Source organism: Myiozetetes cayanensis, unplaced genomic scaffold (assembly GCF_022539395.1).
Source record: "Myiozetetes cayanensis isolate MyiCay16 unplaced genomic scaffold, myiCay2020 scf1, whole genome shotgun sequence".
Classification (NCBI taxonomy): Eukaryota; Metazoa; Chordata; class Aves; order Passeriformes; family Tyrannidae; genus Myiozetetes; species Myiozetetes cayanensis.
In genome coordinates, this window is record NW_026086604.1 from 80,797,492 (window position 1) to 80,823,654 (window position 26,163).

At 37.4% G+C, this 26,163-nt stretch overlaps 1 protein-coding gene across 1 annotated transcript in view; it reads left to right on the plus strand.

Moving 5' to 3' along the window:
* MC4R (melanocortin 4 receptor) overlaps positions 1-7,414 on the plus strand; it is a 40,393-nt gene extending 32,979 nt beyond the window's left edge. The window contains exon 2 of the mRNA XM_050312578.1: positions 7,347-7,414. Within this exon, the coding sequence (XP_050168535.1) occupies positions 7,347-7,389 (43 nt within the window). The 3' untranslated portion in view covers positions 7,390-7,414. The remainder of the gene's footprint in view (positions 1-7,346) is intronic.
* The last annotated feature ends 18,749 nt before the right edge of the window (positions 7,415-26,163 follow it).

Below are 26,163 nucleotides of genomic sequence, written 5' to 3' on the forward strand. Positions count from 1 at the left end.
ATGAACATATAGTTTCAAACAGCCTGAGCTGATGGAGACCTTGATTGAATTTTATGGCAATTTATTTGAAAACATTTTTATTTTGGTTTTCTTCACAGAGAAAGAAACCTCCTAATAGTGTGTCATATGAGTTTTTAGTCTACAGTAATTTTATGATGAATTTAAAAGGTTACTTCTGTCCTCACCTAACCTTTGTTACAACACCGGTGGTAAAAGTTCAGAGTAAGACAAGCAATAAACCTTCCTTCTTTTTTGCCACCAGTTGGAAAGCATATTTGGTTTCTTCTAAATAAGATAGGTACTGTTACTAGGTCTATATTACTCTGAGTATTTGTTTAAACTTGCAAACGCTAACTAGCTCAAAATTAACCTGAGTGTGGAACCCAGGAGTCTGAAGTCTGGGAAGACTAATTGCCATCTGACTCCTTTGTTTTGCATGAATGGATGGCATGTTTGTATCTAAACACTTACTTGATTACCTGATCTGTCCTTCTGATTCTACAGATAATTACCATCAAACAACAGGCTGGAGATAGCTGTAGTTTCAAAAATCTCAGCATATCTCTAACAGATGCAAATGCTGCCTTGTAGAAGAGAGAAAGTTTTATTTCCTCTGAGCTGATTGTTAAGAACAAGGACACAGGAACCTGCTCTTAGTTCAGTATGTACTTGTATGACCCATAAGTGGGCCATACAAGCAGAAATAAAATTAATGAAGTCTGAGCTGTCTGGTTTGTAGGTTTTTTTCCCACAAAAATAAAAATTGGTTCTGCGCTCCTGAGCATTTTGTGTTCTAAACTTGAGCTCTTGAGCTCAGCAAAACAACTTGTTTAGCCAACAGGCTTCCAAGAAGGGCATATCATTTGATGTAAAAATACTAAGAGATGCCAGATCTGCTGCTCTCCTTATTACACTGTTTGATTAGTCATTCAAGTAAATTACTCATCAGCTTCACTGAAAATTCACTTTAATAATTGCTATTGAAATTAATTTATTCCTTGTATTTCTTCTTCACTAGACTGAAGAACTCTTTAAAACTTCTAGTATTCTAAATTCTTTTGCATTTACTTACTGGTGAATGATATATTGAATACTTAAAATTACTCTTTGATTTCTCTTTGATAAACATTAGGAGAACAATGTACTAAGATTTTTCCATAAGAACTCTTTGCCACTAGTCAGATCACTTTCATAATTTCTACACCTTTTTCCGTTGCCAAGTAAAAACAACAGTAAAAGACACTTAATAGGGAAATTGCATTTCCACCAAACTTTAAAAGGCTTCTGAAAAGAAATAGAGTTAAAACACTAACAGCATGCTTGTTTTACAGTTTGTGGTGATGTGAATGGTCTAGTACAAGGTAGTTAAATCTCAGACTTCCTAAAGTTTTTCTATTGAAAAATGTTTCTGCATTTTTACGTAGAATATAGTCTTACGTCTTATTATGTGTTCTCTGACGTAAATGGCAAGAATGCACTATTGTGTCCCATTCCCTCATCTCAATCAAAACTGTCTCTTCAAACAGTTTGGAAAAATGGTGTGATAATTCCTTGATTTTAACAACGTAGAATCCAATGAAAATGGTTTAAAATTCTGTACTAATCTATCCATGACATGAAAGTAATAGAGGCTTAAGTAACATTTCTAAAGAAAAGAAATTGTCATTCTTTTCTATTCATATGAAGGCTGTAGTGTCTGCTTCAGGTCAGACAACAACAAAAAAAATTATCTGTCACATGAATGCTCTAATATATACTGGATAGAACATCTTTACAGACTTGGAGACAAATAGCCAGAAGGATAGGTTGACAGCACCCTACACTCTCTTTCTCCACTTGGTTCAGGTTGAAAGAAGCCAGACTTGTAAGAAGGGGGAGCTGGGTTGTGGGTCCTTCTGCTGAGGAACAAACACACTTGCAGACAGAAGCTGTCAGAACAGCTGGTTTCCCACTGGTCTGCATCTCCTGTGACAAACTGAAAATTCGCAAGCCACACCCTCAGTTACAGTGCACCTAAAGAAAGCATCCTACACCCTAGCAGCGGCCTGGAGAGGCAGCGTCATGGTGAAATCAGGTCTGCAAGGAGGAATGATACAATCCTGATGATCTGTGACTAAGGAAAACCAATTCCCCCTGTCTCTCTGACCTTACTAGATCCTTTGAAGTTGCAGAGAATACTTGCCAATACTTAGTGGCAGATTTTACTTCATAAACCGTGTGAGTTAATTCTCCTGTAAATATTTCTCTATCACATTGAAAAGCTGTCATGAGCATTTGATAATATACATGAAAGGCATATCCATCTCCTACTTGATCCTTAAAACACAGTGTTGAATTCCACACCCTTCTGCGTGCTGACATTGTTAAAATCAGATGCCCTTTCTGCTTGAGAAGTATGGTAGTTTGAGAGTTAATTAGACAGTGCCACTGAAAATCTAATTATGCTTTATCTTGCCAGAGCTGACAGCAGGTTGAAGCCTTTGGCAGAGTGTTTCATTTCTGTAACTATCTGTGCACCGTGAGCCCGCACAGTACCTGCTTGTCTGATGACTGTAATGAGAGTGGCCAGCCAAGGTGCCTTCACTGCCTTCTGTGATCACTGCTAATGAACCAATCAGCCTCATATATGGCAAGTTCACTTTCTGCTTGTTTGTGCATATAAGCATAGTAGGGGTTTTCTAGCAGCTAGGAAATAAAATTTGTAGGACAAGAAGATAATTTCTCTAGTGTAACAGCGGATAGAGCAGGGATAAAAAAAAAACAAACCATAAAGTTCTTTGGGTTCCAGAGACCTACTTAAAAATGTAACTGGATTGAATTGGATGGGATTTCTCAACATTATTTACAGAGAAAGGGCCAGACCTACAGACAGGATGATGAGAAGGGTACTTCTCTGAGATTTCTAGCCACTCATTCTAGCATACATGACAGTAGTGTAAATGGGAAAGTGAACTTTTTACAGCAGAAAAACTGCAGGCTGCCATGTGATATCTCTGGTTTCCTTAGGCAGTACCTGGGAGGCAGGGGGAAACAACAACAAGATGGGCAGGGTACTGAATTTTCTCAAAACAAGCTGATTGCAATAAAAAGCCAGATAACTCCAAAGACTGTGAGATTTATTAAATGGTGTCTATTCTCTCATTAACAATAGTTGTGGGGTTTAGCTGTTTGTTTGCTTTCTTTCTTGGAGAAGGAAGTGCAACCGGAGAATGGGGTGTAGGGAGGCAAGGAGGCAGGCAGGCAGCACTACCAAAAGCTCAAGTGGTTAAAGCTCACTACACAAATGTATGGCAATGACAGCCTATTTATACATTTAACAGATTTAGCCTATTTATAAATTAGCAGGCAATGGCAAGAACAGTATGTAGTGCTGGTTGGTAGCTGAGACAACTCTATGCACCCCTGTTTCAGTTCTAGATGGAAAAACAGTAGTAAATGCTGCCCTGATACAAATGCGGGGACAAAGACCGGTTGAAGGCACCATGAGTCTTGATACACTTCTAGGGCCTTTCTCTTCCTTCTCAGTAGATCTTGTCTTGCAAACTGAGGAAGGTAGCATCAGATGGGCCATAAGAAAAGGGTGATCTTGTGCTGCTAAGACTGGTTGACTGTGTTACTAAGAGACAATGTCAGTGTCAATGAAGCTTTGATTTTCTATAGCACAAAGAAGGACATGATGTCCCACAACTTTGAGGAGAATCAGCAGCAGGTAAGAAAGCCAGTATGTGGTTTTAGAAAATATGAGAAACCTCTGATTTTTCTAAGAAAGCTGTTTTCTGGTTGTCTTGATGGACTCCGTATGTAAAATGGAACCTTTCTCCAGATCTTCACAGCTAGTTGCTGTTGTTGCTGAAAAGATGTGAAGGTTGTGGTGGTTGCTCTCAGCAGCAAAAAATCTTGTATAAAGTAGGTAGAGAAGTATGTGCTGAAGTGGGAGCTGACCTCTGCTTTGCCTATCCTGCTTTTCCTGCTTTTTTCCTATACCCATCACACTGCCGCTACTCCTGCTTGAGTTGGCTCTCCCTGAGCTGCCATCCTGACTAGTGGGATTGTAAACCACAAGCCTGAGAAACATGGGGAGAAAGGCATTCAGGGAGAGGGTGGTAGCAAGTCAGGGATCCTGCTGTTTCTGTTGCCAGAGGAGCCTGGGCTGAAACAAGTAGGGTAGTCCCAGGGTGACATGGTGATCATGACTGCAGAAACTCCCACCAACTTGCTTCTTGCCCCAAGCAGGGACTTGCTTGGGTTACTGCCATACAGTTGTATGGTAACCCAGGCTTATAAGGAGCATACTGTTCAATAAGGTTGTATTAGGACACTACTAGCACACTAGCCCTCCCCATCCCCTCTCCCTAGCAAACCTCCTCTCCCCTCACAGAATTCTAGCAAAAAAAGATGAGGAGTTTTGAGTGACAGAGCCATCCTCGCATAAACTGGTGTCTGTTGCTGGTGATATCAAACTGTTTGTATCAGTTTTGAAGTCTGGACTGTGAGGTTTTTTTCTATGCATGGGTTGCCAGCTCTCCTCTCCTCTTATCCTTACCTTCCTGTTCTGTTTTTCCCCTTTGATATTTCTCCTCTCTTTCTTTTATCCAAACCAGCTTCTGCATCCAGAATAAAAATCACTGGAGGGTTTAATCTGCAGAATTATATTTACTTTGCTTGCCTGTTCAGATAAGGCATATGGAGTTAAAAAATACTTATATCTGCTGGAAGGTATTTAACACAGGAGATTATTTCCAGGTGTCTTTGCTGAGCTGCCTCAAGTAAGGGGAAACATAAGCATCTCATTTTACAGCTGTAAAAATTCAAATGCTACCCTTAGTCTAGGAACACTTCTGGGAGTACTAGTGTATAAAGTGTGTATCCTCCAACAAGTGAATTGCAGTTGTTAGGAGAAGCAGTAGCAGAATTAGCAGTTTGTGTTGGGAAGCAATTTGTTCAGGTGGGGTCTGATGTGTTCCCTCAGTACAAGTTTCATGGTGATGTTATCTCAGAGAAAAATAGCCCCTCTCTGTGTTTTTTTCCTTCTGCAAGCAAGGAGAGAGGTTTTAATTAATTAATTAATTAATTAAAGATTATTTCTCTTTTTTTCTTTTTTTTTTTTTTTTTCTCTGTTTGGTTTGTTGGTTTTTTTTGATTTTTTTTTAAGAATAATATATGTTCTCTTCTGTTTTCATAGGACACTGATCTCAAACTCTTCCTTTTATTGCTGCAGTAGGTAAAGGCTGAGGAAACAGTCAACTATTTCTAAGCAGGCACAGTGAGTTCTTTCCTATTATAGTTGGTAAATTATAAAATATTTCAGAAGATTGGACAGTAATAATAAACCTTAAAAATCTTCCATCTTCATAGAGCCAGTATAAAATTTCACTCAGTTTTGGGGTGATGAGCTTGTCGCTGTGCTATATAAAGCCTATGTCTTACAAAGCCATTCTGTTTGAATAAAAAGATTTCAAGTAATGGTAAAGTTCATGCCATAACCTGTTCTTATGCTTATCCAGGCTAAATTTTGAAATACTTGTCTTTTACAGTTGCAGTTGTTCTAGTTTCAGCATTGTGGCAATTGTTTCATGTGCAATATAAGTGCCCCCTGAAGTGCAGAGTGACTCCTTCTGTGTTTAAGTCATTAATTAATTTTTTACCTTATTCTTTGCGTCTAATGGCTAAATATGACCTCCCATTTCAATTTCATAAACTACTACTGAAAGGTTTCTTTGACTTACTGGAATTGTCTTTCATTAGAAGCGCTATATAACGTATTTCAAAGAGCTGGGAAGACAAGTAGAAGAAGTGAAAGCTTTCTCAGAACAAAGAAATGTCCTCCAAATTAGGTCTGTAACCAGTTTTGTTACCATAGCGATGTAATACCACAGCAGAACTCTCTACAGATATTATTTCAAATATCCTACATTTGGAGTTTCTCATGGATGTTGAAAGACCACCCACAATATTTTTCCTTGTCAAATCCCAGAGTGTGGGAGTCAGAGACTAGAAAAAGTCCTCTTGTGTGGTATCTTTTGGTGTTTCTTCTTTGTAGATTTCTGTTACTAGTTTAAAATATTTTATCACAGGTGATAGCTATATTCATGCTTTGACTTCATTCTACAATTATAGTTGGCATAAACATGCAAAAATGTACTGAAATAAAGTAGATAAAACCATGAAAGAAACTTCTCATATCTCAGACACAAAATAACAAGAAACTGAGATATGATTGTAGACTATATGAAATGCAGGTAGATCAACCAGAAGGCACTAAAGAAATTCAATAGAATGTTAAAGTACTGGCAAGGTCCATCATTTCAAATAAAACAGGGCATCATGCCTGGTTATTCACCAAAGCCAGGATCAAAAGACAATGATCATATAAAAGGTTAGGGAAAGGCTGACTGTTTGGGAGAGCATATTGGAAAGGGAAGAGAATATCAAGCAAGGCTGGCTCCTGTCAAAGCTCAAGTGGAAAAAGCAGACCTATCTCACCATAGAGAAAGAGATAAGCTGCTGACCTGGTTCTGCTTACCGGCTCTCCAGCACAGGTGAGGATGGGCTCCAAGAGAGTGTTCTACTTGAATTGACTTGCTCTCAGAGAATTGTCCGTAGTAAAGTGATGTATTGGTGAAAAGAGGTGGTTTTAAAGGGACCTATTTGGAGCCTACAGGAAGAACTGTCCAAGGAAGAACGTCAGGATAACAGCTCTGCCATGATTCAATGACTTTGGCTGAACTTCAGAGCACCTTATGTTAGAGCACCTTTTCTGATTTGGTTTAGATGGGAATGCATCAATGTTAGTGAGTCAGCTTATTGCAATTAAAGTACCTGTAAGCTTGTAAATGCTAGTTTCAGTATGTTGAACTGCTGTTCCTCACTATAAAACTATTACAGGGTTATCATCTGTACAGACGTTTGTATTCTTCCATTATATTGAAAATTGGTCCTTTACCTTGTTGGACAAGCCTCAATTTTCTGATCTTACAGCTCATTATTTCAGCTGACCCCCATATAACCTAACAATCGACTAGTTGTCTGGAGCTGAGTCATCTTTCACCTTCCATTACTCCCAGCAACCAGACATCAAAATGTATACTTCAAGAACTCATAGCGGAAATTGCTGTCTTCCTGACTCCAGGGATGAACTTGGAGTTGCCATACATTTCCTTTGCTTTTTCTTTTACCAAGCTAATCATGCTGATCCAATCAAACAAACTGTTTTTTAATGTTTTCAAAATTTGATTTTAGATTTGGATATTGTATTTATGCTAATTTAGACACTGTATGTGTGTTGTGACTGTGCTGGTCCTGAATCCACTAAACTGAATGTCTTGTATTAACTGATTTTTTTACAGCGTGGTTTGCAAGGGATTTCTGTCATCATTGAGGTATGTGTGATGCAAGGGGCTGGACATTCAAACAGGTAAAGTTCATGTCCCACAGAACTTGTGATCTAAATTTTTGGTAGGCAATCTGTCTTCCTGTTTCCTTATTGTGAATAAGGAATTGTGCCAAAAATAGGTTTTGAAGTTCCTCCAGGACTACTCTAGCTGATGTACTTACGTCATGTTTCTTACCATCACAATCAGGGCTCTCTGTTGTTCTTTTATATCTACCCCAGTACAGAAAAGATTGTGAAACTGCTAGTTAAAATTATGAGGGGGGGAGTTTTTCAAATTACCTTTATTTGACATTGCTTAAAAACAAAAACAAAACAAAACAAAACCAAAACCAAACAAAAAACCAAACCAAAACAACAAAAAAAGAAAGAAAGACACAAACAAAGAATTAAGCCCCACAACTCACAATTGTTATCAAATCTTCCTGGGACAAATGTCTACTAGGGGAGCAAATCAACATAACCCACTTGGGTGATAATTTATTCAGGCATAATGTTCTCAGATTTCTCATTGCTGCACTATGGGCTCCTAAGAGAAGAACTGTGAACACTATAGTACCAAATCTTTACCTTTCTCTTTTGAACTCATATATGTACTGCAAATCTGCAATATCAAACTATAAGATAAAATTTCTAAACCGTCACATAAAGACAGCATAACCTTCCATTACTCAGGGGATGTGAACATCTATTTTTCTTTGGGGAAAAAAAAAATGTTTATTTGTGAGACAGAATCTTTTGTTCTTAAACAAACAAAAAATAAATCCATTAATAACATAAGGGTTGCATTTTCAGTCTTGCCAGTCTAGTATTCACAGAGCATCTACTCCTACCTGACTGTCATAAAGCCAGTGCAAAAAAAAAATTAAGAGTACAAGGAGTTAAGGGTATATTTTCGAATAAGTTTTTGACTCCTTACATAGTTTTTAGTGTTTAAGATATATCAGCTACATATTTCAAATGCTTCCTCACAACCATGTTGTTAAGGCAGGAGGTAGAGAAGCAAGAGGAACTTATTATTCCCTCTTCTCTTCCCCCTTGAGAATAAAGTTTCCAGGATCTGGGACTTCTAAAAATTACTCAGGTACTTGGACTTACTTTTTAAGCTATCTTCAATTCATAGCACATAGAAAGAGAGCAAGGTCTTTTGCTAGCAGAAGCTGATTAGCTCCCTTTTTACCTCTTCACTGGCATATTTATCTAGAAAGAATATATCAGAAACCTGAGCAAGACAGCCCAAAAGTAATAACTTGCTTATTGAAAGGCTCAAGTTGAAATTGAACTCTCTACATAAAAAAATATATAAAATTTAAATTGACTAATATTTTTGAAGTGTTTCTTTCCTTTCAGTCACCTGTCTATTAACCTGTCCACTTTCCCTGAAACCTTTTCCTGCTTTGAGGGTGATATTAATAGTACTGACTCCTGCAAGAGAAATGGAGAATTATACACTTTATTCTTTATCATAGAATCATAGAATCAACCAGGTTGGAAAAGAACTCCAAGATCATCAAGTCCAACCATATGTTTCATGGTTAAAAAGAGACCAACAAAAAGTCTCCATGTTAGACTGTTACAACACCAGTTGATCCTATAATTCCTATTGTGCTTAAAACTTACAGCTGGTACCAGGCACTGAAATAAATGTTTTACTTGTGGGCTTATGAACTAAAAATTGTATTACTATTAAGGCCATGAAGCTGCCATCGGCTCATCTTCACTTTCAAAAGAATGAAAGTGAGTTATTATTTTTAATAGCATTTCTTTCTTTCTTCCCCCCCCCCAAGTAACGGTAAATAACGTGAATTTTAGCTATAAGACACAGTAAAAAGACAATGCCAGATTTCAGAGCTGTATGAAGACCACCGTTAGATGCTTAGTGCAACAGCACCCTCTATGTCTGATAACTTTAAGTGCGTCTAATTGCATTTCTTGCTCCAAGGTGTACTATGTCAGGAGACAATATTATTAACACTTTCTGGCCTTTTACCCTGACCTCAATGGCTCTCAAACATTAAAACCAAATTATAAACATAAGAGTAATTAAAGTCATAGAGACAAAAGTAAATAGGAGCATGAGTTCACTACCAGGAGCCTGTTACTCTTCTTTTGTATAGTAAAAAACCCCACTATTTTACAGAAAAAGGACTTGAAACTATGTAATTCCTGCTGACTTCAGTGAAGAATGTGGTATATATGAAGTGGAGGAAAGAAAGAGGAAAGGGGGACTTCTGGAGTGATGGTATTTGTCTTCCCAAGTCACCTTTACATGTAATGGGGCCCTGCTCTCCTGAAGACAGTCAAACACCTGCCTGCCCACAGGAAGAACTTAATCAATCCCTTTTTTGCTTTGCTTGTGTGTGCAGCTTTTGATTTCCCTATTAAACTGTCTTTACTCAACCCCCGAGTTCTCTAGCTTTTATCCTTCCAATTCTCTCCTAGATCCTGCTGGTGGGGGGGTGAGGGAATGGCTGCATGGGGCTTGGTTGTCAGCTGGGCTTAAACCGTGACATGGGTTTAATGTTCCACTGCCCTAGCCTTGGTATTATTTCACTGGTACATGGGCTTATATTGACGTAACTTTATTGAAAGGGTTTAAGCTGCAGCATTCTAGGGAACTTTTATTCTTGTGTGTTTGCAGTCACACCAGGGCTTATCCCAACATAATTATTTTAATATACAAAATTTCTCTATTTAGACTGCATTTTGGTTATGGTGCTGTCTTGTGTGTGTACAAGGGATGTAGTGGCTGTACCTTTTATTTACTGTGGGCTCCAAAAGGGATGTGTTTGTTCTTGGATTGAAGTAGCAGAAGCTGTCAGAAAGGTTTTGTTATTTCATTCAGAGCTTGTTGTTGATGCTGTCAGTGGCTCTATTGCTGTAAGGCTGCCCCATTCCACAGGGGCAGAAATACAGGAGTTCTGAAGATCTGGCTGTTATTTAGAAAAACTATTGACAGTATACATAAAGGTAATGTTTTCAGGGTTCATTAACTAGTACATTATTTCTGAATGCTATTTTATCTTTTTACTTTTTTATAAAGTTGCTTTTATACAGAATATGTATTCTGAATGCAAGCTTCAGAGCCTTTGCTCATTTTGCTAGTTATGCTGTAAGTCTGCTCAGTATGCTTCCAACTATAACTTTCCAGTCCCTTTAAGAGTGTTTTTAGGGGAAGTTCACAAGGTGGTGCTGTATGATTTTCCATGACAGAGCTGGGACAACTGTTCCATGACACTTTAAATTTCAGTAGACCAGCTTCTTTCTCCAAGGCTGTTTGCTGCCTTCCTGGGTTTTCTCCTGATAATGTTATTAGGGTTTGTTTTGAATTTTATTTTTCTTGGAGTGGAAGTCTTGGGGAATTGTTTGTTAGTACAGATCTATAGGGAAAGGGGTCACTTCTTTGATAACCTCTGAAGTGGTGTATAAGAAAAATAAGGTCAGGCTGTGTTTTTTGTTAAATTAGTCAGCTTTTTACTTAAGTCAGTCAGCTTTGTTTTCTCATCTCTAGGCATGCTACCAAAAACATACTTATTAATTGCTTATAAGTGATACTTTGAAGAAGGCAAGCATTATGTTGAATAACTGAAAAATAGGAAGTTACAACCCAGCCAAACAAAAAAACCTTGCACATTTGGATGGTTTTAGGGTTGAAAGTTAACAAGGGAAAAGAAGGTGGACAGCTTTCAGGTTAAAGCCCTATAAGCCAAATAATTGAAGTGAGGAAACAAAGAATTTGGAAGCTCTGACCACTTGGGTCACAGAGAAAACAAGAGCAAAAGATTTAATTTCCTGCAACATATTCCTATTTTGAGAAATATTTCCCTTTCCCTCATAGTAAATAGTTAACTATCTACTTATATTTACTAATTTGTTTCATTCCATGGATTTCTTTCCAGTTAATTTCAGTTCATGTTAGCCTCTTTTAAAATTTTCTCACCACTCCTCCAGCTCACACCATTTGCAGTGTGTTAACATCTGTTTTGAAAGAGTCAGGCACACAGGCACACATCTTGCTTGATATAAAAGGAAAGAGGTCACACAAGTTTTCAGATACAGATATTATTAAAATATACTTATAATTATTACTCTATTACTATAAATACATTTATGTTACCTCTTATGTCATATTTTACACTTTCATTTTATCGTGTTGCAGTTACAGTAGCCAAAAAAAGCGTAGAATAGTGAATTTTAAAACTCTTCATAAAAGGAAGCAGTTTCTGAATGTATTAGTAAGAAGAAACAGAGAAAGGTCCTGAGTGCCCTGTGTTTACAGCAACTGAAAAATGTCCTTCCAGCCTGGAGATGCTGCGTGGCACACTCCTTGAGAGATGTGGACAGAACTTGTTCATTGACAGTTCTACTTTCCAACAAAATATACGAAATTATTTGGTTTAAATTGCATCTTCTTTTGTAACGTTTTCTGAATACAAAAGTTTTTGGTGCCCCGACCCAGTTGCAGCACTTTACACTTGATCCTGTTAAACCACATGAGATTCCCATGGGCCCACTTCTTGAACTTGTTGAGATCTCTCTGGGTGGCATCCTGTTCTTCAGGTGTGTCAACTGCACCACTCAGCTTGGCATCACCTGCAAATTTGCTGAGGGTGCACTTGATCCTTTGTCTATGTTCATAAATGTAAATATTAAACTGTAGTGGTCCCAGTACAGATGCCTGAGGGACACCACTTATCACACGCTTCCCCTGCTCCCTCCCTGTTCCACAAGGCACCCCAGTTACTTGATGTCTATCATGACGCCGAGCTGTTGACCACTACTCTCTGGATGTGATCGTCCAACCAATACCTTATCTAACTAACAGCCCACCCATCAAATTCATCTCTCTCCAATTTAGAGAGAAGGATGTTGTAGGGGACCATGTCAAAGGCTTTACGGAAGTTCAGATAGATGATATCTGTAGCCATTCCCTTACCCACTGAGGTAGTCATTCCATCATAGAAGGCCATAAAAATGTGCGTGCAAAACATCTGCATTTCCAACAGATTCTCCACATGGTTACAGTTATGAGGAATGACTTGACCTGTTGGCTGTTGTGCGTCTTCAGCCTATTGTCATAAGGAGAAACGCAAGCATAGTTCTGAGAAACCTTCCCAACAAGTTTCAGTTCTAAGAACCCTTTTCCAAGAATTAGCATCCTCTAAAAACGAAGTGAAGAAAAAAGCCTTTAGGCTTTCAAAGATTTTATTTTTTTTAACCCTGATTGATTCTTATAATGGTTTTAAATGCATCACAAAGGCTATGATGGAAATTAAAGAGGAGTTACAAAATAGCAACTCATTATGGAATTGATTTCAGTTTTCTTTCTTTATCGCCTTCTTTTTTTCTTTACCTTCTATATTATTTCTCACATAAGGCTTTCTGAGGGATTGTAAGACACTTGTTCCTTCAGTTTACCCCAGAGACACAGCTCAGCAAGGACAACAAGGAGGGGAATAAAGCAGAGGCAAGACAATGATAAATCAGCTTGCAGTCTCTTCTGGAGGCACTGCAGTTCTGTGCCAATCTCTATTTGGACCACAGCCCAAAGACTTCAGTTTGTTTTGAATTGAAGTAAAGAAGTCATCTTTGCTTTGGGCTACAATAAATAAGTGGTGATTTAGTTTTGTCAGTAAATAAATTAAAAGGCCTCAAAGGAATGTTTTGAGCTCAAAAAAAGTTCAGGAGAAATATCTTCTTAAAAAAGAAATAGCAAAAGATAAATTTATTTTAAAGGTACCTTGTCTTTAGAAATTGAACGTGGTTGCAATAAAACGCATTTCAACCATGAAATACTGAAATTGGTCAAAATACATAGAGAACGTCAGCTAATTGTTCTAAGTAAGATTCATGAAAAAAAGTATTACCAGTTTTTCATTCTGATTTCTAGTATAATTTTTCTGCAGTGTTTGACCTAATATCCTCCCAGAATAGGACAAAATACTTTCACGCAAAGTGTAATCTTCTAAATTTCAATCACAGAAAATTAGAAAATTATTAATTTTCTAATTAATTAAATTAGAAATTATTTCAGTTTCATATTAAAAAAAATAAGCTGAGGAAAATTAATTAATTTCCAAACTTTCTATGAAAAATTAAAACCAAACAAAACAATAAAGCACTCTATTAAAAACCCAGTTTAAAACCATATATTTTTAATTTTAGAATTTAGTAAGAGCACTTACCTAAATACCAGAATACTATTTTATTTCACTAGAATACTAATGTATTTCATTATTTAAAGTAATTTCAACCTTGCACAACTTGAGAAATTCATTATTCTGTGACGTGTGTAGATTGCCTGATTCTTGGTTAGTTTAAAGTCTATTTCTAAGGACATTTTACACAAATGGCTTATGACCTCTTGTATTATAAAAAGTGGTTTAACTGCATGACATAGTGAAATTGAGTGGGGAATATTTCTGAGTTCAACACATATTATTACATTTGTACTCTAAGCATGAAAAGTGTTTCACAATGCCACTTGGATTTTACATTTAAAAAAACTACAGTTGGAAGCATAGTTATATCATCTGAATGATTAGAATAAAAAATGTTAAATTATTGTAGTTATAAGAACTTGGGGGCATAGGTGACTTTTTTAAAATGTTGTATAAATTTTCCTAAATGTCTGAGTACTATGAGTATGACAGAAAAATGTTCATTTTTTTCCTTGCAGAAATGTTTTATTTAGTAGTTGTTTTGTGTCCCTGTTATTCCTGCTAAGTCTGTATCATTATAAAGCACATTTTTTTAAATTTAACTTCTGCTCTCATGTTAATAGTGTCTTTGATTTGTTGTTTTCAGCTGCTGCTGGGTGTATGTGCTGATTGAATTGGCTTAATTCATATGGAGAAAAATGCTATATACTGGTGTCCAATGTGCATATCATTTCTAAGCAGTACTGGTTTCTCAAATTACTGCATTGGCAGTGTTGATCTCTAATGGTCTTTCTGAAGATGCACTGTCTCTATCACACCTAGCTCAATTATAGGACAATTAGTAATTTGCACCTTTTAAAACTCCAGAAATGTGTGAATAAATAGCATCAAATGAGAGAGCAGCTCTAATATTTTCACTTCTCTGTGTGATCCATAGCATCAGCTAGGAAGCTGACTCGAGGGGAGTCAGGCTGTGCCCCAGGAACACGCTGGGATTTGAGAAGATGTATCCCTGAGGGAGAAGTGTCCCCAGAGCCCCATTTTCTGATGCCAGCAGCAAGGAGTCAGGACATCTGCTTTCCCTTTGGAGAAGCACACACAAAATTAATTGGAGGCAGAAAAGTCCCTGGGGTGTAAGACTTGTCTGCTGAAACCAGGAGAGCTTTAGATTCCTAGTCTACAAGCCATAATTATTTGACTTAATAATACTTATGTAGTCAAGTCTAGTTATTAATAATGCACTGGTGCTTTGAAACATCTGATATTCATTTAACCCCAGATATGATCCTCCTACATTTATGAAGGTTGAGGTTTTCTTTATTTCTTCTCTCTACACTGCTCTTCCTTTGCTCAAATCTGCACACTGGTCTGTGTTTTGCCTTTTCTTGTTCGCTTAGCCAATCAAATTTCTACTTTACTCTTTGATTATTTGGGTGTAGAACTTTGTCCCGGAAATTTCCCCTCCCCACCCCCCCAACCTCCCCATCCTATAACCCATTTGAAGAACTTCATTCTGATTCTGTAGCATTTCCCAGTGCTTATAACAAAAACTATTTAATTTCTGGGCAAGGCAAATAGTTATTAGCACTGATCTATCCCACAAATGGGACAAAAGTTCAACAGCAGCAGAATGATGTCTAGAACAGTTTGGCACTCTTTGGAGGCTTATTTTGAGTGGCTTTGGGTGAGTTGTATGCTAGGGCCACCAATAGTTCTAACTTCCTTTTGTTTCCGTATTTTAGCCTTTCTTTTGGTGCTAGTTTTTTGCTTTGGGTTGATTTTGAAGTAACATGTTATAATGCAGAAACAAGAGCAGCTTTCCTTTGGTGATTTATTGAAACAGCATTTCCAGCATCACTTCAAGGACATAATTGTATATGAAGAGGTTAGATTATGTTGTCAAAACCAGAGTGTCATACTTTGAAAAGAGTCTTTTATTGCCTTTTATTTTTTTTGTGATCTGCAATTAATGTCACAATTTTCTGCATACCAGCATAAGAGACAATAGAGCAAGATATCTCATATAGACTAGGTCTATAGGCATAAATCATAACTGAACATGTTGTGTGTCACTCAGATGACTTGCTAAAGATTTCAACTTTTTTCTGCGTTGTAGTTTGCAAATTTCAAGTCAGAGACTTTTTTTTTTTCTGTAAATGAGTGTTTAATAGTTCATTATCTTTATCTAGAGTCAGTCTTAGCCCAAGATTAGACAAAAAAAACCACTAAGGTTTCTAATGGGCTGCTAGTTAAGACAAAGATAGTAGTGTAGTATATTATGGCTAACTTCATGTCATTATTTATATGGGCATTGTTCACACAAAATGGCAGATGCAACAAGTGATGTTTTTTTAAGTGTCATGACACCTTCCAAATGAGGTAGTTTAAAAAAACCCAGATAAGTCCCTGGAAAAGGGAAACCTGTCCTACAGTTAATTCCAGATTTGAGGATGCAAACTGAGTAATGTGACATGGAGAGAAAGTGGAGTAATTTGCCAAGGCTGACTTAAACTGCCTCTGTGGTGCCCTGGTGATGAAGAAGCTATATTCATGTGAGCCTCAGCCCACACTGAAGACTAAATGAATGCTCTTGAGTCAGTTTCAGGCCTTTATTTTGGACAGGGTTTACTTTCCCATTCTCCCTAATAATCTGTGCAGTAGGCTATCCTAAGTCATGTTGGCATCGCCACACAGGGAAATCTGCTGTAGGACGTGTTGCTCTCTAGATATTTCTGTGCATGTGCATGTATGGGACATTCATCTTATACACAAATCTTAAATAATCTCAGGCCATAGTTGCATGGTCATTTTAAAACAACATGAATTGCTGCTGGAGCTGAGGAAACACCTTTGCTCATGTCTTTCCTCTGTCCCAAAAATGAACCCATTCATGGTGTTATAGTCTCCCTGCCATCAATAGAAACAGAGGGAGAAGTGGTGGGATTTGTGCAGTAACTCAGATCAAGCATTTGGCATGGCCTTCTGCAGAGAGTGCCAGGGCATCTGCCAGAGTGCCATGATACCATGCCAGGTATCATGAGAGAAGCATATTGATGCTGTGGGTGTTGCAGGGCAAGTGAGACAGCACTTTCCAGCTGAAGAATATTGTGGATGACCGTTGGGTTAGGAGGCAAAGCAGACAGTTTGCAGTATGGATACTGTTTGATTTTGCCCAAGGGAGAATTGAAGATTCAATAAGGCAAAAGCCTCTGAGCCACTGCAGGTGTGAAGGAGTCAGCTCCTTGGTGTCTAATAAAAAGATAGTGTAGATTTAATTACAATAAGGAGATATCTAAGCAAGGATGATCCCCCTGTGGTCAAGTAGGTTAATTTTAGGTCCTTATAGGTCATTGCAGGCAGCAAATCTAAAAAGAAAGATCAAGGGGAAAAATAATTTTGTAAAGTAACTGTTTGACAAAGGTGAAGAACCAATGTTTTCAAAGCCCTCTTCAGTCCATTTGTTTCATCAAATTAAGGAAAAGGCTAAGAACAGAAAAAAGGGCATATCTACTATTTTTCAAGATGTTGGTGGGCTATATATTTCCAGTGAGTCAGTAATTAGTCTCTTACTGTCCTTGATCTATGTAAAGGAGGAACAGGGACAAGCATTTCAGAAGCTGTAAAAGCTTTGTCTTTCAATTATTGTTGTTGAGAACATGGAGTACTCAAAGGAGCTGTTTGAAAGGAAAGTGTAGCTTTTACAGCTTCCAAAATTGTTGTGACAGGTGTTATTGTGGTCCATGTCTTATCTTTTTCTGAGGAAATTGCAAGCGAACAGCCACTTTAAAAGCTTTTTTTCTGTCCTTCTCCCAGGCTTCCTCCAACGTGTTAAATGGGATGTAACTTTGTGCCTCAAGAGTGATGTCTAATCTGATGAGTCTTTTGAGCTAAGTGCTTTCCTCTTAACTCTCCAAGCTCTTTCTGTACAAATGAATTCAGAGAGCAGGAAGCTTCTTGATGTTATTTTGCATTTATCTTTCACGCATACAGGTAGGCTAGTGATGCATTATTCCAGTTTTAAGGAACTCAGGGTCTCCTAAGCCATGAAGAAAGGGCTTTAGATTGGAAGTGAATGAAAGAGGCTTCATACGACCTTAAAATGTTGCCCTGAGAACAGCATATGTTTTCTTTTATACCTGGTTTTTTTTTTGTTCTTTATCTGTGTTAGAGAGACTAGCCATGCTAATTTTGAAGTATTCTTGTACTCAGGAGAATTCAAGGCTTCTGTTTGCTTGATGTTTTGCTTGGATGTGTAAAGAAAGGGTTGTATAGCACACAACACACCAGCATAGGACCAGGTGAGCTACTGAGCGTGCTGTCACATCTCTATGTTGCTGTTGGCTGAGATAAGGGATTCAAGTGCAGTAAAAATTAACTTCACAGAGGAAAATGGAGTAAATCTTTTGAGAGGTTTTGGTCTGGTCTCTTGAGGTTTTGTCAAATTCCAAAAGCAATAGTGAAATCCAAAATTATATAACATGTTTGGAAAGAATTAGTTTAATTCCTGATGATGTGACATGTAATTTCGACTGCTGATAATCTATACAACTATAGTTATAATTGCTTAACTTGGAGTTAAACACTATATAATCTAGGTATCAAAAATCTTGACACTTAATACTTCCAAGTCCTTTTCCACTATTGCTTTAAATTCATGTTAGCCATGTTTAAGATTTAAAATAATTGGGATTTATAATTTAATGTAATATTGCTTGCTGAAGAGTACTTGGCTTTTCACAAGACTTTTTCAGGGAAAGAATAATTAAAATAAATGTGAAATTCAGAAAGACTTGGTTTATTGTAATATAAATTTTATATTAGAAAAATTAGTTGAGAGCAAAGTTAACAAAAGCGAAGGCCAATAGTTAAAGTTTAGTAAATTGTAACGATTTTCATTTTAGACAGTCATTGAAGGCAAATATTTCATCTTTAGATTTGTATACAAGTTTTCTGCTAAAAATAATGGAAATTAGGCAGAGGTAGCTGTGGGATGAAATGTTAAAAAGGAAAACATTCGTGTGTAGAATCCACTGGCTTAAAAATACACTGGCAACTTCTGCCAGACATCATATTTTTCACTGCACGTGCAACAGGGAGTGTGTAGGTTACTTTACACATGTGTGTGTATGTATGTAACAGTTGATGCCAACAGATAACATGAAGATGTTCAGCTCATTTATTTCTATGTAGCTATGGAGGACTTCTTTCTTAGTGCAGTAGAATCATGACAAAAACACTGTACCAACTTGCCATTAGTTAACGAAAAATATGATGTTTCAATTCCATTTCTTTAATTTATATTTGGAAAATAAGCACAAATCTAGAATGGGGCTTATCAACAAGACTTACTTTGCTAAGATTTACCCCTAAGGCAAACTCCACTTGCACTCTTGTCACTCAGTCTGGATCCCAACACTTCCTTTTTCAACCCATGGTTTCAGGAGAAAAGGGAAAATTCATGGAGTTGTGCAATTGTTCATAGGGAGGTCGTTCAGACGCTGGTGAAACAAGCCTTGTGGTTTAATTCAGGAATTATCAGAAAGCTCTGAAGTATTGCTACAAGGATGGCTGATCCAAGGAATCCCTACACTTTAGTCCATATAATTTGTTTCCTCCACTGTAAAGTGGTATGGCTTTTTCAGAAGAAATCTACTTTTCACAGGAAACCTAAATTTATCTTTTCTTGATCCTGATCTTGAAATATTTCTTCTAAACATGTAGATCTCATACATTCAAACTATTGTTGTGCTCCTCTGAAATGGTACTTCATTCACCTTTCTTGTTTCCCTGAAATCTTCTGTAGGACAGATACTGCTCATAAACTTTTCCTACTGCAGACAAGGAAAGACGATTCAGGAGAGTGATGTCTTCTAAGAGCCTGTACATGGAGTGGGAGTTTAAGCAAACTTCAGAAAAAAAATTGGAGTCCTAGCACAAAGTTTTAAGTTAACATGTACTTTCTCTGAAACTTTTGTTGGAAAAACCTTCACTATCCTAATTATCTTCAAATCTTTTATTACAATGGAGAAGAGAACAAGAAAGCCAAAACTGCATATGAGACTCCGTTTGTTACTATCTTCCATTCAAAAACATACACATACCTAACGAGCACTATGATACTGGCATAGAAATATTTCTGCAAGATAGAAAATAGTTACAGAAGAAATAGTAAGTTTCAGAACAGTTACAGAAAGAAGTTAGGACCTAAAAGCATTATTTTGTCTGTGCAGGTTACAGGTTGTACAACCAGGGCAGGAGTCTGCAAAGCTTCCTCTGTGCAGTGAGTTTAAAAACAAAAAAAAAAAAGGTAAGCCAATATCATTTGACAAATCAATGGGAAAGTAAACAGAACATCCATAAAATACCTAGAAACCAGTGAGTTGTAAGCGGCAGCAGACATTTTTTCCATTTTTCTCTGAGAAATATGTCTCATTGAAAGAGGCGGAGAGGGAAGAAAAGAAAGTGAAACCTTCTTTCAAGTCTCCCTTATTCTCCTTTTCATGAATAGGGACTGAAACAGAGCTTTTTGAATCAATATAGTCCTTATTTTGCATTTGTGAAATGCCAATCATACCCCTCAGGAGAAAGTGGCCTATATTTCTTTTGATAGCATGCTATTGATTCTTTGTCTCATTAATATCTAAAATAAAAGTAAGTTCTTTCTTAAAAATAAAAAATAAAAATAAATATTTGCTGCAAAAGGTGCTTTTAATAAATTACTCTCTTGTAACTGACATTCTGTTTCTATAGTTTAGTGGTAAATATGCTTCTCTTAATACCTACCTCATAATGGATCTACTGATATCATGGGTATATTAAAAGTTTTTCACCTTGAGAAAAGTATTTCTTATTATATATAAAACTAGATAACAGGAACTTCAGAAAAGTGAAAAGTTACAGGATTCATCAGAGCCCTAAAGACTGAAAGAATTGTAAGGCTTTCAGGTTTCCTCTTTGGTACTTATAGAACCTCTTCATTTAATCTTTGGTGTTTTTGTTGTTATACCATCACAAAAGGTTGGTCTCTTTTCTTAATGGACTTGAACATGAAAGGAGCCATTTCAGATGCCTCACTCCATTTTCAGCTTCTCTAACCTGTTGTTTTTTTAGTGTCAGGCTATGTGAGGCCAAAAAGTTACTTTCATACTCAAATGATCATCCAATATTCAGCTAAATCAGATAGTGAGCCCATCTCATAGGTATGGAAGTTCTTAAGTTCCCAGTAATGTTTTTCTTATTCTTCTCTCTCTCCCTGTCCCTATCTTGATGTTATTTCTGCAGATAAAGACATTAATTTTAAGCCTAGAGAAGTAAATAAAATACACATCTGCAGTCTCCAGCAAGAGTGGGAGAAGAGAGAGATTTGCACCAAGAGCTTTGGGAATTATTTTTCAAACACCCATGCATCAGATAAACCTAAATTAAACAAACAAACAAACAAACAACAACCAAAAAACCAAACCCAACCCAAAAAACCTCAACACAAACAAAAAACCAAGCACCTCCCCCCCCCCCAACAACTAGTAATTTGTGAATTTCTACAGTTTAAATATTACTGAGTACACATTCTTTTTTTTTCCTGTTCTCTCAGGCAAGTCTCATAGGGCCTCAGTAGCTTCCTGTGGAGCTAGTATGGCAGAATTCTTAGGAACCACCACCATATCTGAGAGAGAGGAGAAAGTGAAGAAGTGAAGTACACTGAGCATGAAGATCCCTCTTCTCCAACCTCTACCTCTGTGTATTATCATTCTTTATGATTCTCTAAGTCTTTTTCATCTTTGTCATATCTTTTACCTCTTCAAAACTTACCTAGACATAAAACTTCTGTTCACCTCATCAGACAAAACCTGAGAGAATAGTACTGAGGTTGCTGCCTCAGTCAGAGAGGTTGAAAATTGATGATGGTATGGATTCCTAAAAGAGTTGTGCAAAGCATTGAGGGGGACTAGCCAGATAATGGAAATCTTTTCCCATCCTCCACTTATGTCTGTCTCTCTTCCTGTAAATATGCAGAAACGTATTTTCAGGACCATGCTGAGGGGGAAGGAATGGTCACCTTTGGTGGTCTCCACTTGTTCCTGTGAAAGTACAGTGGTCATTTTCATAGTCACCTCTGGAGCAATGTGAAGATTTATGGTTAAGTTCTGCCTTTCTTGCTGGGAGGCATACTCTCTCACTGCTGCTGGAAGGTGGAGCAATAAACTACTGTGTCCAGGAAAGAGTGTAAAACAAGCTAATGCTTTGCTTCTCACCCTTCCTCGCCTTACTTGTGGGCTGATGGTCACTTTGCAAATGACAAGTCTCTCACAAGTTAGGTGGCACTCCGTGGCACTCCGTGGTATTTCTTCAGAAGCAAGAAATACAGCATAATTACAAATGTTGCCAAAACATTCATGTCTTAAGGCTGCATGCTCTTAACTATGTTTTTGCCTTTCCTCACTGTTTTGTTACATCCCCATTCCTGTTTGATTACCTGTGAAATGGATATCCAGGGAGAAACTCTGCAGGATATTCGTAGCCACTAAAACAGTCTCTGACCATCCTGGCTGAGCAGCTAAAGCTTAACACTTACTTGCATGTTCTCACTTTTGCATGGCTTATTACTTGCTAAAAATACTAAAGGCTTCACAGAACGGTTCTTGCTTGAGGTGGCAGAGATTCTCCTGTGTTACATTAAGAAAACTTGTGATGAAGAAAATAAAAGTTCTGGACTTTCACCACCCCTATCAGCTTCTGGAAGGCTTGAAAGGTTTTATACTGGAGCTGTCTGAACCAGCCAGAGTCCTCGGAACAAATACTTGCTGAATATAGGGACACCCTAAACTATGGAGTTAAAAGAGGTAAAACCATACATGCCTCATTTGTTTCATTGTTTTGTGGATGCTTGAAAAATTGATTTGTGAATTAGACTAGATTTGTGTGAAAAACTGAGGTTTACCAAATGTGTAGTATACATTTTGTGGCAATTCTGTATCTCCAGTGATGTTCATAACATTCTAAAAAGATTTTGTTGTTATAGAAGACATATGATGGAAAGAGGTGTACTACTCTGGAGTCAGCTAATAGATCAGAATAGTTATTTATGCTGTCTCATCTGTATGGTCAGTGACAAAAGTAGGCTCCTAAATTGGATACAATAATTATTACTTCATAACTTAGGTACTAAAGTTTGATACGTACCTACAAATGCAGGAGGAAAATGCCCTCCTTACTCATTCATTGATGACAAAGTTATTTGAAACACTGATATTTTTGCAAATCTGGATGGGTTTTTGCATTGTTCCATTTCCCCCTCTTAATGATGGCATTGTTTATGACATGCTTGACTGAGTTCCCCTGTCCTTTTTGCCCATCTCTTTTCACCTAACTTTTCTGCAGCTTTTACAGAGGCATTAAGCAGAACACAGGCCTTAACTCAATACAGTCCAGGAAGTAACAGAAAGAGGTAAAACCATTCAAATTTGTTCAGATATTCAAGGACATACGGAGTTTTGACTCTAAAGAAAATAGGATGCTTCTGAACATTCTGCCAAAATAACTAACTTCAGCAAACACGTATACATCATCTTAATGTACATATTAAATTTAGTTAATTTTTTTTAATGGTGCCTAATGCTTTACAGCCTCCATAATATCCTTTTCTGAGGAATGTATCTTTTCCAACATTAGTATGAAACATGCTATTTTTTGTGTTCCATATTGATCTGCATATCCTTTTAATTACTCACTTCATGAAAAATAATAGAGATTGTTCTGAGAAAGCTATTTATTATACAGAATCTGTTTCACCCATCTGTCATTTTAGGACATCCTCACTACTTCAATCAAGTTTATAGTGGTCTTGACACTACTGGTTTAGTTGGGGAATGGTTCACAGCTGCAGCGAATACCAACATGTATGTACTGTAAAAGCCAATCTTTTGTAGTAAATGAAGTTATAGCAATTGCTCCTGTATCTTGGCCTTTTAGTGCAGATAAACTCAAGGTGTGATCATACATTTGTTTTTGCAGTAGTGGTGGACAGCATCTGTGTAAAGCATTCCTTTCCTGATTATATTCCCACTTCTCCCCTGTTCAGCAAGGCGTATGACAAACCAGTGCTGGGCAGCCAGCCATGTTTGAGAGCCTTAGTTGAGAGCTACTACTTGTATTTGCATATGAAATTTTATTTGCAAAGTACTGAAAAGGTCTCGTTCACCTCTGACAGGCTATAGTATAATTTGCAGGGATAAAAGGCCACGAGCCACCATTTTTCATTCCTGATGTTTTCAATTAAGTTAAGCATGCATTCAGATTCATTGGTGATAGCAAAGCCATTGTTTACAAATAATTTGAGTATCATTCTGACAATCTGGCATGCAAACATTGCTTATTGTTTATTAGACTAAATTTCTATGCTCCAGGCAAACTTGGCCATATGGAAAAATTGCAAGCAGAAGGTCAAAAAGCCATCCATTAGTCTGCCTGAAGTTTCAGGTTTTTTCTTCCTTGCTTTAAAACTCAGCTTCTTATATGTTACTTCTTCCTGATGTTAAGTGTTACCTAATGTCTGAGGTTATCCTGGTCTGGTTTTTAGTTCACATGATGATGTGATATATTAATCTGGGCTGGATGGATTATAGTTGCTTTGGTATTCTAAGCTAAATTCGCAGGACTTAACTCGAAAAAAGCAATGCTTCAGTGTCATTTCCTAGAGCTTAATGGAACTTGGCTAGAAGCAAGTGGTGCAGGAATGCTGCTGACTGCCAATGAGGCTGTATTGAATAAATTTATTATATCAGCTTGGTTGTAGCCATGTACAATAATTGAATAGGAAGAAAGTTTGTAGCAGTGTTTAATTAAAGGAAAGGGAGAAAACTTTCCCTTGGGCTCTAGTACTAGGCAATAGTATATAACTACGCCTTAAAATCACACGTTATAAATCTATTTTCGGGTAAAAATCTATATGGCTTTGTAGTCTCTTAGAGCAGTATAAACTAAGTAAAACTGATTTTAATTGCAAGTCATCAAATAATGTAATATTTTTGTACATTACATAATCTCCTTGTGCCAAACCCTCTGCATTATATGTGACTGAAAATAATCTGCAAGCCTTTTCCCCCTGTAAATACTTGCTACTGGCTGGGGATTGAGGCTGGTTTCAAACTTGTTTAGAGTTGGATGGTTAAGTGGGTTGGTACAGTACAAAAATATCTGTGTACTAAATGTGCCTTACTAGGTAGTATTGGTTTCCTGACTGTCTTACAGGCCAATTTTGGTACAAAAAATTTTTGACTCTTTCTACAGCACATCAGGTAGCTGTTAAACACTCTTACTCCACAGAGCATAAACTGACAGGGCTGTAATTTTACCTTAAATGAGCCTACAATGTTTTGGAGTTATTGCAGTCTCACAGAGAAAGTATTAAAGGTGATGGTGTAGCACAGAAACTCTGCTACATAGTCCAGTGTTAATGTTCAGCAAAAATAATTGAAGCCATGATTCTGAAATGCTGGAATATTTCAGTCCAGGGCTGTAATTCACAGCTCACATAAATTCAGTTAGTTTTGTAGTAAAAATCTAAATGTGAACTACACTTAACAGATGCTGTAGGTACAGTCACAGACTGTGTGGTTACCCCTTAACGTGTCTGTCCATCAAAAACGCAGCATCTTTCTCCTCTGCAGAAAGGCAAATATTAGTGCACCCTGGTCTTGCAACAAAAAAAAACATCCATTTGATCATGTTTCTCATGCATTGTGAAATACTGTTAAAATAAACTGTAAGTTTTGAAAACAAAACAAAACAAAAATAACAAAAACCCAAAACAAAACAAAAAACCAAAAACAAACACAAACAAACAAACACAAACAAACAAAAACAAACCACCTGCTAATTTTATTTTTTTTTTTTACAGGATGAACTTTAAGACATTTCAAAAATGAGCTCATTGTCAGCTGAAAAAACATGATATGGCTTATGAACATCAGAATTAAGTGTAGGAGTCTTCTTCTTGGTTTTTTTTTTTCCCCACTGATAATAAACAACTGCCAAAACTAACCTGGCCATGAACCTGTGGTATCACTACATTGTAGAGTGGTTTTTATTTGTCTTTTTAAATTTAACCAAATAACCTTTGTTCTAATTTTTAGGAAGAGAATCACTCAGACCTTTGTTACGAAGATTCATAAAGAGTGCAGCTCCCTCATTTTCCATGGGCAAAGATGGGATGACTATGTGACCAGGCTGCTCCTACTCATAGCTGTGTGTAACAAAGAAACAGTGAAGCATGCAGAGGGCATCTGGGTGACATTACTCTGCCCTGCAGCCACTTTGGCCAAGTCACCATGTGCTTGTCGTGTCTTGTTGCTGCAACAAACTGTAAAAGAGCTGTGATGTGCCCTGAAAAGCTTTCTGGGGTTTGATCCCAAGCCAAGGGAGTTGGGTGGATTGTATGGTGAGTTGAGTGGGCTTGGCACAGAGCTCCTTGGCCCTGACCTTCACTAGAGGTTAGGGAGTTTGTGAAAGAAAGCAACACCCTCTGGGGGTTAAAAGCAGACACTAGGATCTCAACAACATTGGAAAACAGGCCATTTTTTTCCCAAGTGTGAAAATCTGCCTGGTAGGACTAGG